At 35.5% G+C, this 14089-nt stretch overlaps 1 protein-coding gene across 16 annotated transcripts in view; it reads left to right on the top strand.

Moving 5' to 3' along the window:
* Positions 1–14089, top strand: part of CACNA1D (calcium voltage-gated channel subunit alpha1 D) — a 232573-nt gene that overhangs the window by 199056 nt on the left and 19428 nt on the right. For all 16 annotated transcript variants that reach the window (XM_026857486.1, XM_026857485.1, XM_026857471.1 and 13 more), the window contains 3 exons: positions 1060–1162; positions 2256–2357; positions 7977–8107. In XM_026857486.1, the coding sequence (XP_026713287.1) occupies positions 1060–1162; positions 2256–2357; positions 7977–8107 (336 nt within the window). The remainder of the gene's footprint in view (positions 1–1059; positions 1163–2255; positions 2358–7976; positions 8108–14089) is intronic.

The following is a 14089-nucleotide window of genomic DNA, read 5'->3' as shown; positions in this document are numbered from 1 at the left end:
CCGAAGCTGAAGTGAATAACTGTGCAATACAAAATGTAGCAGTGAGTGAGAAGACTGAAAATTAAAGGGAGTTTACAATGATGTAGAATTTGTCGGGCACAATATATAATTTACATGAGGATTAACTGGATTTTAATATAAAAGTTGAAAAGCAACAAAAAGGAGACGAATAATTATGTTATTTGTGCACTTCAGAACTATGAATGTTGTGTTTTTAGCAACTTCAGTAAAAATAAGATCAAGTCTTTTAATTAAAAGATTGTTACAACAGCACTGTCATTTTGATTTCTATTATATCTTTTATAAAGAAGTTGACTTATAAAACACTGGGTTCAAATGGAATGCCACAAGGCATACTTAAAACAAACCTGTATCTATATGTTAAGATAAATTATCTGATTGAGAAATGCTTTTAAACTAGAATAGAAGAAAATCCAATTCAGACATCAGGAAAAGATTTTGACAGATTGTGTTCTGACAGACAGAATCACAATACGCTCTCTGAAAGATGAATACTCTAATGCAAAGATAGACTAATTCAGAGAGGCGAGCTGCTTTCACACTAATGCAGTGTTAACAGCATAAGAGTTGCATGGCATCACTGAACGGTTACCTGAGAAATGAATCAGCTTATACAAGACAGACTGGCGCTGTGGTTCTTCATGGAGCAGGAGGTAGCCATGGGAAACCTGGAACGTGACTGCAAGTGGAGCACATGCTCTCAGATAACTGCGTTTGTCCTTAATACTTGCATAGTGTCACTTAGTTGTAGCCAAGGACTGGGCTTCAGTGTTTGCAAATTAACTCAATAAGTAGCTCATGAAAACTACTGGACAGTTTTAGCTTTTGTATAATCCTGCATGTGATTAATAACAGAAAGAAGTGATATTGGGTGGTTATATGCAGCTGGGATGGAAGACTCAACTTTTAAGAAGTGATTTTTATGCCTCACAGTGGATATTATTCTTTTATTACATCAGCTTTTCAGAAAAGAGCGTTTCAGGAGGTTTCTTTGAAGCAAAGCCACATCAAAATTTGTTTTCCTTTTCTCATTTACAGAGGTTAGTAGCCATGAATATGCCACTAAACAGTGATGGAACCGTCATGTTCAATGCTACTTTGTTTGCTTTGGTTAGGACTGCTCTAAAAATAAAAACAGAAGGTAAGGTTCTTAGCTGTAAAAGCCTTTGCTGCACTTCTCAGAAGGTACAATGAGGAAAAGTTACAATTTAATTTATTCATTTTGTTGGACATGAGCAAGTCTGCTTTAGTCTCACTGGATTTGGTTTTCTTTTGGATCATGAGTTCACTGTTGCTAGGAATGATTTGCTAGAAAATGAAAAGAAAGGGGTAATGAGGCCAGAGCCCAAGAAATCTGGTCAGATAAAAACATGTAGCAGTGGCATAACAGGAGTTGTAGTGCAAGGAGTGAATGAGTTCCCCTTTCTATCCAACCAAGATGTTCCTTCCTCAGCACTCTAATGTGGTGTCTTGGATCCCACACTGGTGCAACTGCAGCTTTTGCTTTCAACAGCCCCAGTTTGATTGAGGCCAGTTCTGACTGGTTTGAATGGATTTCTGGATCAGAGAGGGAAAAGCTTTTTAAAATAGTAGTATGTTTCAAGGAATTTTACTTTCTATTTTCATATATTTTTTCTATTTCATATATTTTTTCATTATTTTACCATCTTTTTCTACTTTCTGTTCCATGTCTTCTGCCATTCTCAGCAGAATATGAGTTCCACTGCCAATAACAAACTGATTAGATTAAGCTCCCTCAGGCATTGATGTGGCTTAGGTGAGCATTGCAAAAGATGAAAAACTGCTCAGTAGTCAGTTTCCTGAACTTTCAAGCCTGTACAACTGAGTAATTACCATGATTAAACAAATAAAGGCTCAACTTTGGACCAAGAAAGAAGTGACTTGCGAAAAGCAAGTCACCACTTTCTGCACAGTTTAGGTAGAAGTTATTAAGCATTGACAAGAGTAGAGCCAAGATCTGTAAATTATGGTTGACCTCTGCAGTACTCCAGAGACTGATATGAAAGCCCCAGGAGCTCACACTGTCTTACACCCTTTATTCTCTTTAGTTGTTTTAGTATAGTTATTTGCTACTTCTTGAAGTTTAGGCTTGCTGCAAAGCACCCTTATCCCTGCCTTTATTTGTGTACAGCTAATTAATATCCAAAGGATCATTTATTGCAGCTGGGTGAGACATAATTGCCATCTTCCATTTTTCTATTTCATTGTCACAGGTAATCTAGAGCAAGCAAATGAAGAACTTAGAGCAGTTATAAAGAAAATATGGAAGAAAACAAGCATGAAATTACTTGACCAAGTTGTCCCTCCAGCTGGCGGTCAGTCTGATAAACTTTGTAATATGCTATTCTCTGTGCATTTTGGTCTTTCTTGATTATTAGGAACCAAAGGAATAAAATTACTAAATTTTGCAATTATGATTTCATTAAAGGGACAACAAACAAGAACAAAAAAATATAGAGAAAACTATATCCTATTACACCATATAATACATGTAGGATTGATAAGTACAACTTCCCTAGATGAAAAAGAGAGGAAAATGTTATGCTTATTTTCTTGCTTGAAAAAAATACCTTATTGGACCTAAATCTAACGTTGATTTCAAGTCATTCAGCAAAGTAAATTAAACTTAGTTTCTGATTTCAATGCATTGAGCAAAATAATATGTTTTATACTAATTAAGCTTGACAATGTACGCTACATTATAGCTTATATCCTTGTATATGTTGAATACTTCTGGGAGAAACCCCCAAAAAATGTAATTGCCAGCTTAAAAATCTTTTTTATGCTAAATTAATAAAGCAAGAGGCTAAATTATCTCCGTTACACTAGTTTAAACCAGAGCAGTTCCATAGTCAACAGATAATGTAAATGGTTCAGATTTATGCCAGTATGACTGAGATTTGAATATGGCCCATGTAAAGAGATATCTAAATTCTAATGACTCCATTACATCTGTAAGAACTGCAGGGCACGTATATTAGTTGTTCCTACGTGCTGTAAAATGACATGTCAGATATTCGTTATATCTCTCTTTTTAAATATATATATTCTAATATATATATATTTAGCCTTTTTCAATATATACATTTTTATTAATATGCTGTAGGGTAGGTTTAGGTGACTGTTTTTTACTTGCTTTTTCAAGTTTTAAAGGTGCAGGATCTGTTGCACTGTCACCCACACCCAGGATATATTTACCTAGCCATCCAATACCTAGATCCATTGTAATTATCTGGTATTTCTTGTAGTTTATTGTACTTCTGTAGTGTTACGGCAGCTTTCAAGACTGATCAGACTCAGGTTTGGAAGCAGACTCAAGATCCCAGGCCCGATGGTGGTGGAGGCTGATCCCTTTCTGGAGGTGATGCTCTCAGTCTCTAGGGGAGGAGGAGCATGCTGGCTGCACTGCTGTTCAGCATGACCCGAGCAGCAGCACTAGCTTTGTCGCTGGAGGGAGCCACGTGCTATTGGTGTGGTGGCTGCCAGATAACAGCGGGGATGAAGGCCAAAATCTAGCCAATTCGACTATCCGAAGGGGAACTGATACTGCACATTTAAAACAACTTTTTGTGTTCTACTCTGTTGTTTTTTAGCCTTACACCTAAGTGCTTGCATGGCATAGATGAATTGCTTTGTTATTGTTGTAACTATGTGCTTGAGCTTTTTCTGCAGCCTCTGTTCCTTTCAACTATGAGTCTTTCCGAATATTCTGAAGCAATTCTGTTTTAGGGTGGTGGCATGGAATTAGTGTTGCCTCTTGCCAACTTTATTCCCCTACATTTTTTTATTGAACTAGAAATGCATGCTTCAGAATAGTGAGCTGTGCCTGCCTAAATCAATCTGACAAAGAATCTGTAAAGATTACATTCCTAGAACTAATCTTACATAGTAACTCACTGTTAACTTCAGCTTCATTTCATTGCTGAATATAAGCTGTATATTTATTTTCAGCTGTACTAAAATTCATTGCTAATATTTATTCTGCAAATGCAGCTTTTCAGTGTAGCTAGAAGGCTGAAAATCTGGATCACTGCTCAATTGATAGGAAACGGTATGGCTTCTACAACCCCGTAGAAATAAGAATGTGTTGGGAAGTCCTTAAGATATATGAATTTTTTATTTAATTTTGGTTTGTTTCTCTATGGACCTTGTCATGACTTACCTGAAAATTGAAAATATTGTAACCCACCTAGAGAAAAGAGGAATGCAGCTATTTTGCATGACATGACATGGGAGTGTAAAATAGCTAAGTATACAGTAGAGATTAGTTTCTGCTGATGCTTAATATTCAACAGAAAGTGGTATATGACAATAACACCAGTGACAGCTGATAATATCAATCTGCTAGGGGACAGAATATTCACTTCAGTATAAATCAACAAAGCCTCCAAATTAAATATGTTACAATCATTTGCACTTAAAAGTATTGAGTGGTCTAGTTTATAATGTTTTTCCCCTGTATTACTTTTGCTGGTATTACTGAAGGCTAGATCCTCATGACCATGCCTAAAGAACAGAAACAGAACAATTATTTGCAGAGCAGAATGAAAATAATCATTATAGCATTTTTTTTCTTGAATTATAAATAGACGCACTAGAAATGATCAGTTAATTATTAGTACTGGTTATATAACTCATTACTTAATTAAACTCATAACTTAATTAAACTGATAATAGTGAGCAACACATTTTCAGTACAGAAAATTAAACTGCTTTGCAAAACCATAGAATGTCAGTCAAATACCTGAATGTATGAATGTATTAACTTTCTTGGGAGACTAGAGAGTAAGAGAAATGCATACAACTCACTAAAGGTTCACAGGTATTCTCTAAACTCCCCCGTCTCCACCTGTAAACCCATTTAATTCTGCCTAATATTTTTTGCCCTCTTCCATAAACTTCCTACTGAAATGATTCCTTTTGCTGTCACTGACTGTAATTATAGCTATGTCTATTCTGTGGTCAGTTATGCTTAGCTGCCTCCCTATACCTGTCCATATCTGGCTATATGTGTGTTACTCAAAAAACAAAGGATGGCTCCCTTTGGCCAGACTTCAGTTCTCGTGTGCACGTGTCTGCAGTACAACTGACTGTGCCTGTGAAGTACACATGCATCTTGTTTGTACATACAGACTTTGGCATGCACAATTCAGCAAACTGGTAGTGCATTCATCTAATATACTTATTAAAAGTTGGTGCATGTTCAGAGTGATCAATAACGGCCCTTAAGTTTTGCATACTGAGACTTTTGAGGTATTATCGTCTCAGGTACAGTCAGTTGTCGTGCAATGTCATAGCCTGACTTGAGACATGCTCTAAGTGCAACCCATAGTAGTATATGTTATATCAAGTCTGTCACTTCTATGTGCTTGTTTTTTCTAGGAGCCATTTGCTATATGACTTCCTTAAAAGTTCTGTTCAAATACTTGAAACAAAAATAGTATAAATGATGGGGAAAGGCTTATCTGGGGAGTTTGACCAAGGCTATGTTGCAGATGAGTGGATTCAGCTAAACTAAGGCAGGCAAGTTTAGATCAGATGCTTTATAAGAGATCTCTTCCTAATACAAACCACCGTTAGTCTCCTGAGGAGCTGACAAGGGAGATTACAGATGAACATTGGAGCAAAAGTTCACAAAAAGTTTTGAAATTAGATTTGTGAAGTCAATTAAAAACCTTTTTTACTGCTGAGTCCAAACGTGTAGACTGGTGACATTTTCTTGTGAGCTATGGAGTTCCTGCTATTTTGTGGTGGGAACTGGGGGGACTCGGACCTTTGAAGAGATGTCAGTATTTGGCAGAGCAGGCTCTTTAATGTTCTAAGATACTTCCTGCAACAGACTGGTCTCCCAACCAAGATATTTTAAAGCAATTATTATAATTATTTTTGCTTCGATACGTTTAAAGACAAAATGCTGGCAGAATACATCCCTGGTGCATTTTTACTGAAGTTAAAGCCTGTCATACTTTCTCACATGCATACAGCCCATTTCAGACTATAAAGAGAGGAGCTTATTTTGAATGGTAGAGGATTCATTTTGAGACAAATTTTGTCACAGAAGTAAAAATAAGTTTAAACAGTATTGTACATGGATTGGATTTCCCTATCCTTTTCATTGATGTGAAAGCAAGACATAAAAAGAAGAAAGTGGATTAAATTTCAATTAACAAAAGTTGTCATATTACAGGTAACAATAGTATTAGAAATACTGTCATTACTGAGATACATTGGGACATATTATTGATAAAATGAAGACACAAGGAAATCTGTTTTAATCAAATGTTAATGTGTGATGTTACAGTATATGACAATCGATTAGAGAATTTGCTTCACAATCAGAGAAAAAGCTTGCTTAACAGAAGGTGTTCATATGTTAAAAAAGCCTCACAAAACAAAATGAAAAACCAAACTCAAGTCTATCATAAAACTTCATTAGAGAGTTAAAATATGGAGAAAAAAAAAAAAGACATAAAACTAAAAAAAATCCATACTTTCTAACAAAGTTGTGTTAAAATGTGTCTGGGCACATTAGATTTTCCATGTTTAGTCAAGTCACAACTGTACAGAGTAACCCAGATCCTGAGATGTGTTAAGCACCTGTCTGTCTCAGCAAGGGCAACTGGAATGACGGGAACTTAATGCCCATCAGGATGTGGACCCCAAGACTGGAGAGAACTTTGATGCTTAAAACACACCAGCCCTAATGCTTAAAACATACCAGCCCTCCTTTATGTGTGGCAGTAGCCAGCTAGAACTGTGTTGCAAATAATTATCTCAAGATACTGAAAAAAATCAAGACATTGGACAACACAGCAGAAAGGGAAATAGCTAACTTCATGCCAGTTAACTCTAGGGGGAAAAAGTACATGAAAACAAAAGCAATGTTTTTGAATAGAAAACTATTCCTAGTTTTCTGGCAAGCGTCACTCATCAAGAGATCAGAACTAAATGATTCAGTGGGACTCAGAACAGACACATACATTCTTAACATGCTATGAACCAGGCGATTTTGATATCCTCCTAAAGTGCCTGTCTTTGAACACTTTGAAATTCAGATTTTATTCACAACAGTGACTCTGTAAAAATGCTAGGGTTTACTGTTTGTGTATCTTTTGAATTTACTAAATTAACTGATGGAAGTTATTTTCATTTCTGTCATCATTGCAGAGCTGATACAATACAATAAAGTGGGAACGCAACATGTTGTTTCATATTTGCTATTATCATCACCTGTCTAGAAGGTGGCTAAGGACCACATCTTCACTTAAACAAAAGCCTCATAAAAAATATGTGAAATTATAACCTCTGTGGGATTTCCTCAGAGTCTAGAATCTGTCTTATTGGATGATAACTGGAAGGTGCTCGGGTATTAGAGTGAGGGCATGACACCAATAAAATAGTGTGCATAGCAAAGCAGGCTGCAAAGATGTCAAAAGTCCTTATGCAGTCAGAACAATGCCATATTGATATACTGACTAATCAAATTTTGTTCAGCAATGAAAACAAAAATGTTGTAAGCAGGACTGGTTTGTGAGTTGTTTTATTTAATAGAGTCACTTTTATGAACGTAAGTGTATGTAAGCCATAGTAGCTTTTATTTTAATCCATTTATTCTGAGTAACTAAAGCCAGTCTTTCAGCTTCTATGCATATACAAACATGGTTATGGTTTTGTTAGAAACCCACATGGGCTTACTTAGAAGACGTACATGAGACTTGGTAAGGTATTGTATTTTCTTCTTTATTAAAGATGAGTTCATTTAACTTACTGAGTCTAAACTGCTTGCTAAAACATTGCTTTTAAGCTAGTTACAGGTTCCATTGTTGTAAGCTGAAAGCATAGTACCTATTTTTTCCCCCCAAATCAGATGTGAGTATACAGGCTATTGATAAATGTGCTGACTTGGGAGAGATCTGTCTGGTCTGTTCATTTAGATGATGAGGTAACCGTGGGGAAGTTCTATGCCACCTTCCTGATACAGGACTACTTTAGGAAATTCAAGAAACGCAAAGAACAAGGACTGGTGGGGAAATATCCTGCGAAGAATACCACGATTGCTCTGCAGGTGATTTTGTTTTTACATTTTTAACTAACCATTTTGTGAGCTTACTTGAAATAGCAGGTAGATGAATATTGATGATTGTGCAGTGCTGCAAGGATTTTATTTATCTGGGACACTTCTGGCCCTTATTCGTCAGAAAAGTAAAACATAATCCTGCTATTCTGTCTATAACAAGGTAAGTACAAAAAGTTACTCTCTGTGGATTATTCAAACAGTAGCAATGGTTATAAAATTTCTTAGGAAGTCTAGCTGATACATCACAATCTAACGTTGCTGATGTAAAATCAGATAAACAAAGTCTGAGCTATCATTTTCATTCTTTGTTTTGCTTTAACTGTTAAATTTCTTGTGTTCCTACAATGCCATAAACCAGTTCTCAGATAAATTCCTAACATGTGTTACCGCACAGAAAAGAAGTTTTTATATGGTAACATTTTTCTTCTTAATTCTCATTGTTCTTTTTCTTTTCCACTTATGATTGCTGGTGAAATACCTTCCTATTAGTATTTTTTAATGTTTTCAAAGTCTGAATTTCACATTCATCAATTTGTCTTATAGGAAGTAATATTAGCATACTACATTAATGTCATATACCTCTGTCTGTCTCTTAAAACAAGCTATCAAATGGAAAGCAGGACAACAGATTTGGCCATCTGTCTCTCAACAGGCCTGCAGCAAGCAGTCCATAGAGTATATGTCATCTAAAGAGTATATTTTTAAAACTTCTGTCCAGTGATACCCTTTGTATCATGAACTTTGGAAAAGGGCAAATGGAAGGCTGTCCTCAAATAATTCCAGACATCATACACTGCACCATTTTTATTGGATTGGGACTTTCTGAATTTCAGTTAATGATGAGTAGATTCCTACAAACTACAAAGATGTTTGATGTTTCTGATAACTTTCTATTCTAATGCCAAAATTTAGGAACACCTTGTGAAAATCCCTTTCTAAAAGGGGAGAAATGAGTTAACCTCGGATACTGTGTTAAAAATCCTGCTGGTTTGTACTTTGATCTAGTAGAATGATCTTTGCTGTCTTAAGTGGGTAATTTGTTTCATTCCTATTTCCTGAGAATGTCTCTGCTGGCAGCTCTGACACACATTCTGTTCCAAGCCACTATTAAGCATAAGAGATGCAACAGGCAGAGAAAGATTCATCCCAGTTCTTGCTATTGATGTGTGAGCACATGGCTTGCCAGGCCAGTATGAACTATATTTGCATCTCATGAGAGAAGAGAAAATTAAGGGGAATAGAAGAGATAAAAAGAAAGACTGGAAACAATGAGAGGGAAGTGAAAGAAATTGGATTTTTAATAATGATGAGGAAGGAGTTGTCTTCACTGCAGAATCATTTGAGCATAAGGAGCTCAAAGGTACTTTTATGCCACAGTATTAAGTATTTTCCACTTCTGTTTTTGGCGTTCACACATAACAATATAGAAACAAATGCTGCATTTCCAAATGTGAATGTGCTTTGTTGTTTATTGTCAGATTGTGCTTCCTGTTCAATAACAAAGACGGAGGGCAAGATGAAACTGGAAGAAATTAGCTCTTCCTCTGTCTTTAGACAAATATTTTTTAATTCAAAACAATTTTTAAAATTACCATGAATCTCTGCTAGGAATGTACAAAGGCTTGTGGGATTTGAGGCATGGCACTTATTTTTTTTGCTGATTAAAACAGTGCTCCTGTGGTAGTAAAATGAGACAGGCTGATAGATGGGAAGGTTTTCTCTCTCTGCCTCTGTCTCTCTTGTTTTTGTGTTCTCTCTCTCTGTCTCTTTCTTTCTCTTCATTTTCCTTTCTTCTACTTTTGTCTTTCTAACAAATCGGTAGTGACTCAACTTGATTTACAAAATACAAGTGGAAAGTGCCATTTCAAAGTAACTTGAAACCTGTGGTTGGGAAAAAGCCCAGTCTTACGGGTTTTCAGTACAGCATATAAAAGAATAATATAATTCAGTATAAAAGATAATATAATTCAATACTACAGCTACAGCAACTCAAATTCAAATTCAGAATGCCATGTTTTTTAGAATAATCAATTATATGAGGATACAGCTTTAAAACAGACCTCAGCATCTTTCTAAAAGAGATGTACTATTTCAACAAGGAATTGACTTCTTCTGATCAATGTCCCCGAGAACAGTCCTGTGGGATGCATTATAGGGAAGATAGTATAAATGATCACAGAGGATCCTTTTGGCCTTACAATGTATAAAAATCTGATGTCTCTCATTTTCAGCCTCTTTATTCCAGACTTGCTTTGTCCAAAGCTTAAATGCTTATAAAACTGTAATGTTTTCAGAAATCTATGTTCTTAACAACCATTTTTCGCAGCATAATTTACAGGTATACCATCAAAATTGTTCTTCAACTACAGAATTTTTGTTGAATGATATGTGAAAGGCTTGTAACTATGAAGATGTTGCTTTAGTTCTTGCAGATCTAATAGCTGTTTTTCCATTTATTCTCTCAAATACTCTAAGTAAACTAATGTTTGCATATCTCTCTGGTAAGCAATATACTAAGAAAATCAGAAACATGCAGTATCACTGCCTGACGTCCAATTTCTTAGGGAAGTTGTGATGACTGTTAGTATACACCATACTTCTATTGTAAATACTGAAGGAACTTCATATAGAAATCACAGTGGATTTATATCTTTATTACCCGGTTCATCCAGATGAGTTTGCTGTGTGTTTACATATCCCTGTGTAAACTAATCATACAAACTGCACATACAGGATTGCAGCACCTAACTACTTATGAAGATATGGATGGAACAGATTGTGAACAACAACAAAAAAGTACTAAATTAGTCAGCCTTCTTTCCTCTCTGGAGGGGAGAAATATCCTCAGCTCCACCTGAGTTCCTGGCACTGAAATGTGCCAATAAATATGGGACCTTTATTTTTATTCTTGGCTATGTTTTTACCTTATCTTTTCATTGTTTTGAGAACTAACTTTCTGTTAGAAACTTCCTGTAACCGGGGCAGGCATGTGACTTCAGCAGTAGCTTTTCTTTAGTTTCTCTAAACTAATTAAGATTTCACAGTAACTATTAGTCATGACAATACCACTGCAAACCGCTTCTGTTTTCTGGACTGCTAAAATGGATCAGATTAGCAGAAGCTGGGCTAAGCCTGTCTAGTTTTTCAAGCTCTGTCATTCAGAACCTTCCTATATTAGGAATTGTTTGCTATAAGCTTTAAATAAGATGAGGAAAATACTTCTATCAGGCTGCAATAAGGAAAGGCTTTCCAGCCATCCAATTCGTCTGTTTGTAAAGAACCAGACCAACTGTATTTTCATATTCTCATGAACATCTCACCCTGTTGCACACCAGTTGTCACGTTGCAAAATCCGTAAGCAAACCAGCAGATAAAAAGCAATGTCAGCTGTTCCAGTTTGTGTCAAAAGCTGTATGAGCAATAAATGCTTTTGTACTTCTGCTGACATCTGTAACTTTCTCTTGGGGTAGTTGGAATTACCTGCAGAATTAGTTAATTAGTTAAGAACATGCTTCCTATGGATCTGATAAATCTTGCAATTGCTTCATTATCTAGCCTGGCCTTCCTTATCTCCTTTCTCCTCCCAGAAAGGGAGAAAATGTGCTATCAAGCTTTACAATCCATTCTTAACTGTTGCATGAAGCAAGAGGTGAGTTACAGTTTTATAATCCTGCTGATTCCTGTAGTTGGACATGCCACTCCTTCCCTGGCTTCAGGGAGTAAACATCCACGTTGAGAAGGAAGGTGTATGTTCCTTGTGACAGAAATCCATTCTGTGTTTTAATTCTCAGGACAACTGTTGTGACAAGAAATTTTTGGATCTTGCTATTTTCCCTGTTTCCTGAGAATGTAACATTTATTTTTTTTTAACGTAGATCACTCCTCTTTGCCTTCCTTTATTCCTCATGCTCTCAGTGGTATTTTGTTGGGAGTTTGGTGGGGTTTTTTTATGATAGTCTTGTTTAGTACTTTTGAAGATACTGAAGGGAAAACCATTTAACTGTCAAATGGGGTAAAGCACTGCTTCTTCCAAGAGAGTTATACTACCTTTTTTTTTTTTTTTTAACTAGTTCTTTAATTATATTTTAGGCTATTAAGATGGATGCGTTGCTTTTAGCTAAAGCTGCTTAAAATATTTACTTCTCATGCTGTTGTTTCCAATTGAATGACTTATATTAACTTAGGCAGAAAAATTATGTGCAATAATTTAAGAGCTTTGACATTCAAAATAAAAAATTTTTGTAGAACTGCAAAGCAAAATCTTCATGATATTAGAACTAGAATTCAAGGTCATAAAAAGAAATGTTTTCAGCAAGAAAAGCACTTAGAAAAAATCTAATATAAAAGATAAGGAGTGATCTACACCATCTTTAGTTAGTCGAAGACAATTGCATAACACAGGACAAAATTCCTTGAGCTCAGGAAGGTCCAGTGAGGTTTTTTTGGTGGCCTGTACTAGTCATCTTAGTAAGTCCTGTTTCAACAAGTGTGGAATAAATCTTCCCTTGGAACCCGCATTATTTAGCTAAAGGTTCAATCTGTGGCCCCAGGAAGGCAGACTGCCTAAGGAGCCTGTGTAAGAATACTGTTCTGATGTTATCTTTAGAACGACACTAAAAGAATTTAATTTCAAGGTTAAGTAAAAAGATACACTGATTTTTGTTATATCAAGAACTTTTGGCGGTAGATGTAATAGCTAAAATCAATGGCACCTTAATTTTACCCTTCTCCCAAAAATGTTTTCTATCATTTGCAATTCACTAGATAAAAGCATTCTGTGTGTTCAGTTATATTGCCATCAAAATATTTTTCTAGCACTTTGCAGCCAAATTACTACAGCAAAATTTAATATATCAAGCCTCTTATCCCACTTGAACCAGTTATTAGTGTATATTTGTCAATAAAATTCTCTTAAATTTCAAGAAACTTCAACCATCCTTTGACTTTTGAAGAATGCTAGGCATGTACTTTTTTCTTACTTTTAAAAGACTTAAAAGAATGTTTTGTTATATATAGTCACATAGTTACTGAAAAGCAGTTCCAAGTTAGGGGACAATGGCTTGAGGAAATAATTAATAGGGTTCTTAGGTTTTCTGAATTAACTGTTTTACTTAACCCTGCTTTTTTACATATATACCCCTTGCATCCTCAATTATTTCTAGTTAAAGTTACAATGCTAACACTCTCAAATTTAATTTCAGATAATGTTTGAGAAATTAGAACTAGTGAAAAATGTTTTCTATTGCTTTAGAAATTCTTCTTTACCATATTGCTCTATAAAACAAAACAAAAGTCATCATAATTTGTTGTATGTGTCAACTACTGAGCCCTGATGGTATTTATGTGTCTGACATCAGTGATAAAAATGTGCAAAAAAAGCAACTCACAGCAGTTTGTCTAAACTTGAATATTGTCACCGAAAACCTCTTTAGAAATGAAATAACAATACCCCTTGGAACTACAGCAGTCTGTCTTCTGCAGACTCAGGGGTTTCACTTCTTGTGAAAGGAAGAAAAGGAGGTGGTCCTTTTCTGATAGGTGGCCAGTTCATGTTAGCTATCTACTGTCATTTTTGTGGTGTTATACATGCTCCTAGGACATGAGGAAAAAAAAAATCTTTAGAGCTCTCAGTGACTTTTTAATGCTATTGACTGATATTTATGCAGTTAGAGCAAGTATATTTTCTGGTAAGATCAGAACAAAATTGTATTTGTAGCAGTAGTTCAGGAGATGTCTTTTTGTACTGATGGAAATTTATATTGAGTCAAACAGTAGTCAGATTGCCAGTAAAATAAATGCTAAGTGAAGCATGAACAAGTTTAATTACTTTCATCTAATACTTAGAGTGAATTAATTAATTCTACGCTATTTTTCCTAGGGAAAATACTGCAAACTGTGTAACATTTGCATCTATATTTGACATTTATTTACATGTAACTCCCTTTGTTAATACATACAAATAAAAGGACA

Source organism: Athene cunicularia (genome assembly GCF_003259725.1).
Source record: "Athene cunicularia isolate RWA chromosome 12 unlocalized genomic scaffold, athCun1 chr12_part1, whole genome shotgun sequence".
In the NCBI taxonomy this organism is placed as follows: domain Eukaryota; kingdom Metazoa; phylum Chordata; class Aves; order Strigiformes; family Strigidae; genus Athene; species Athene cunicularia.
The sequence above is the reverse complement of the archived record's forward strand: the minus strand, read 5'-3'. Positions and strand labels throughout refer to the sequence as shown.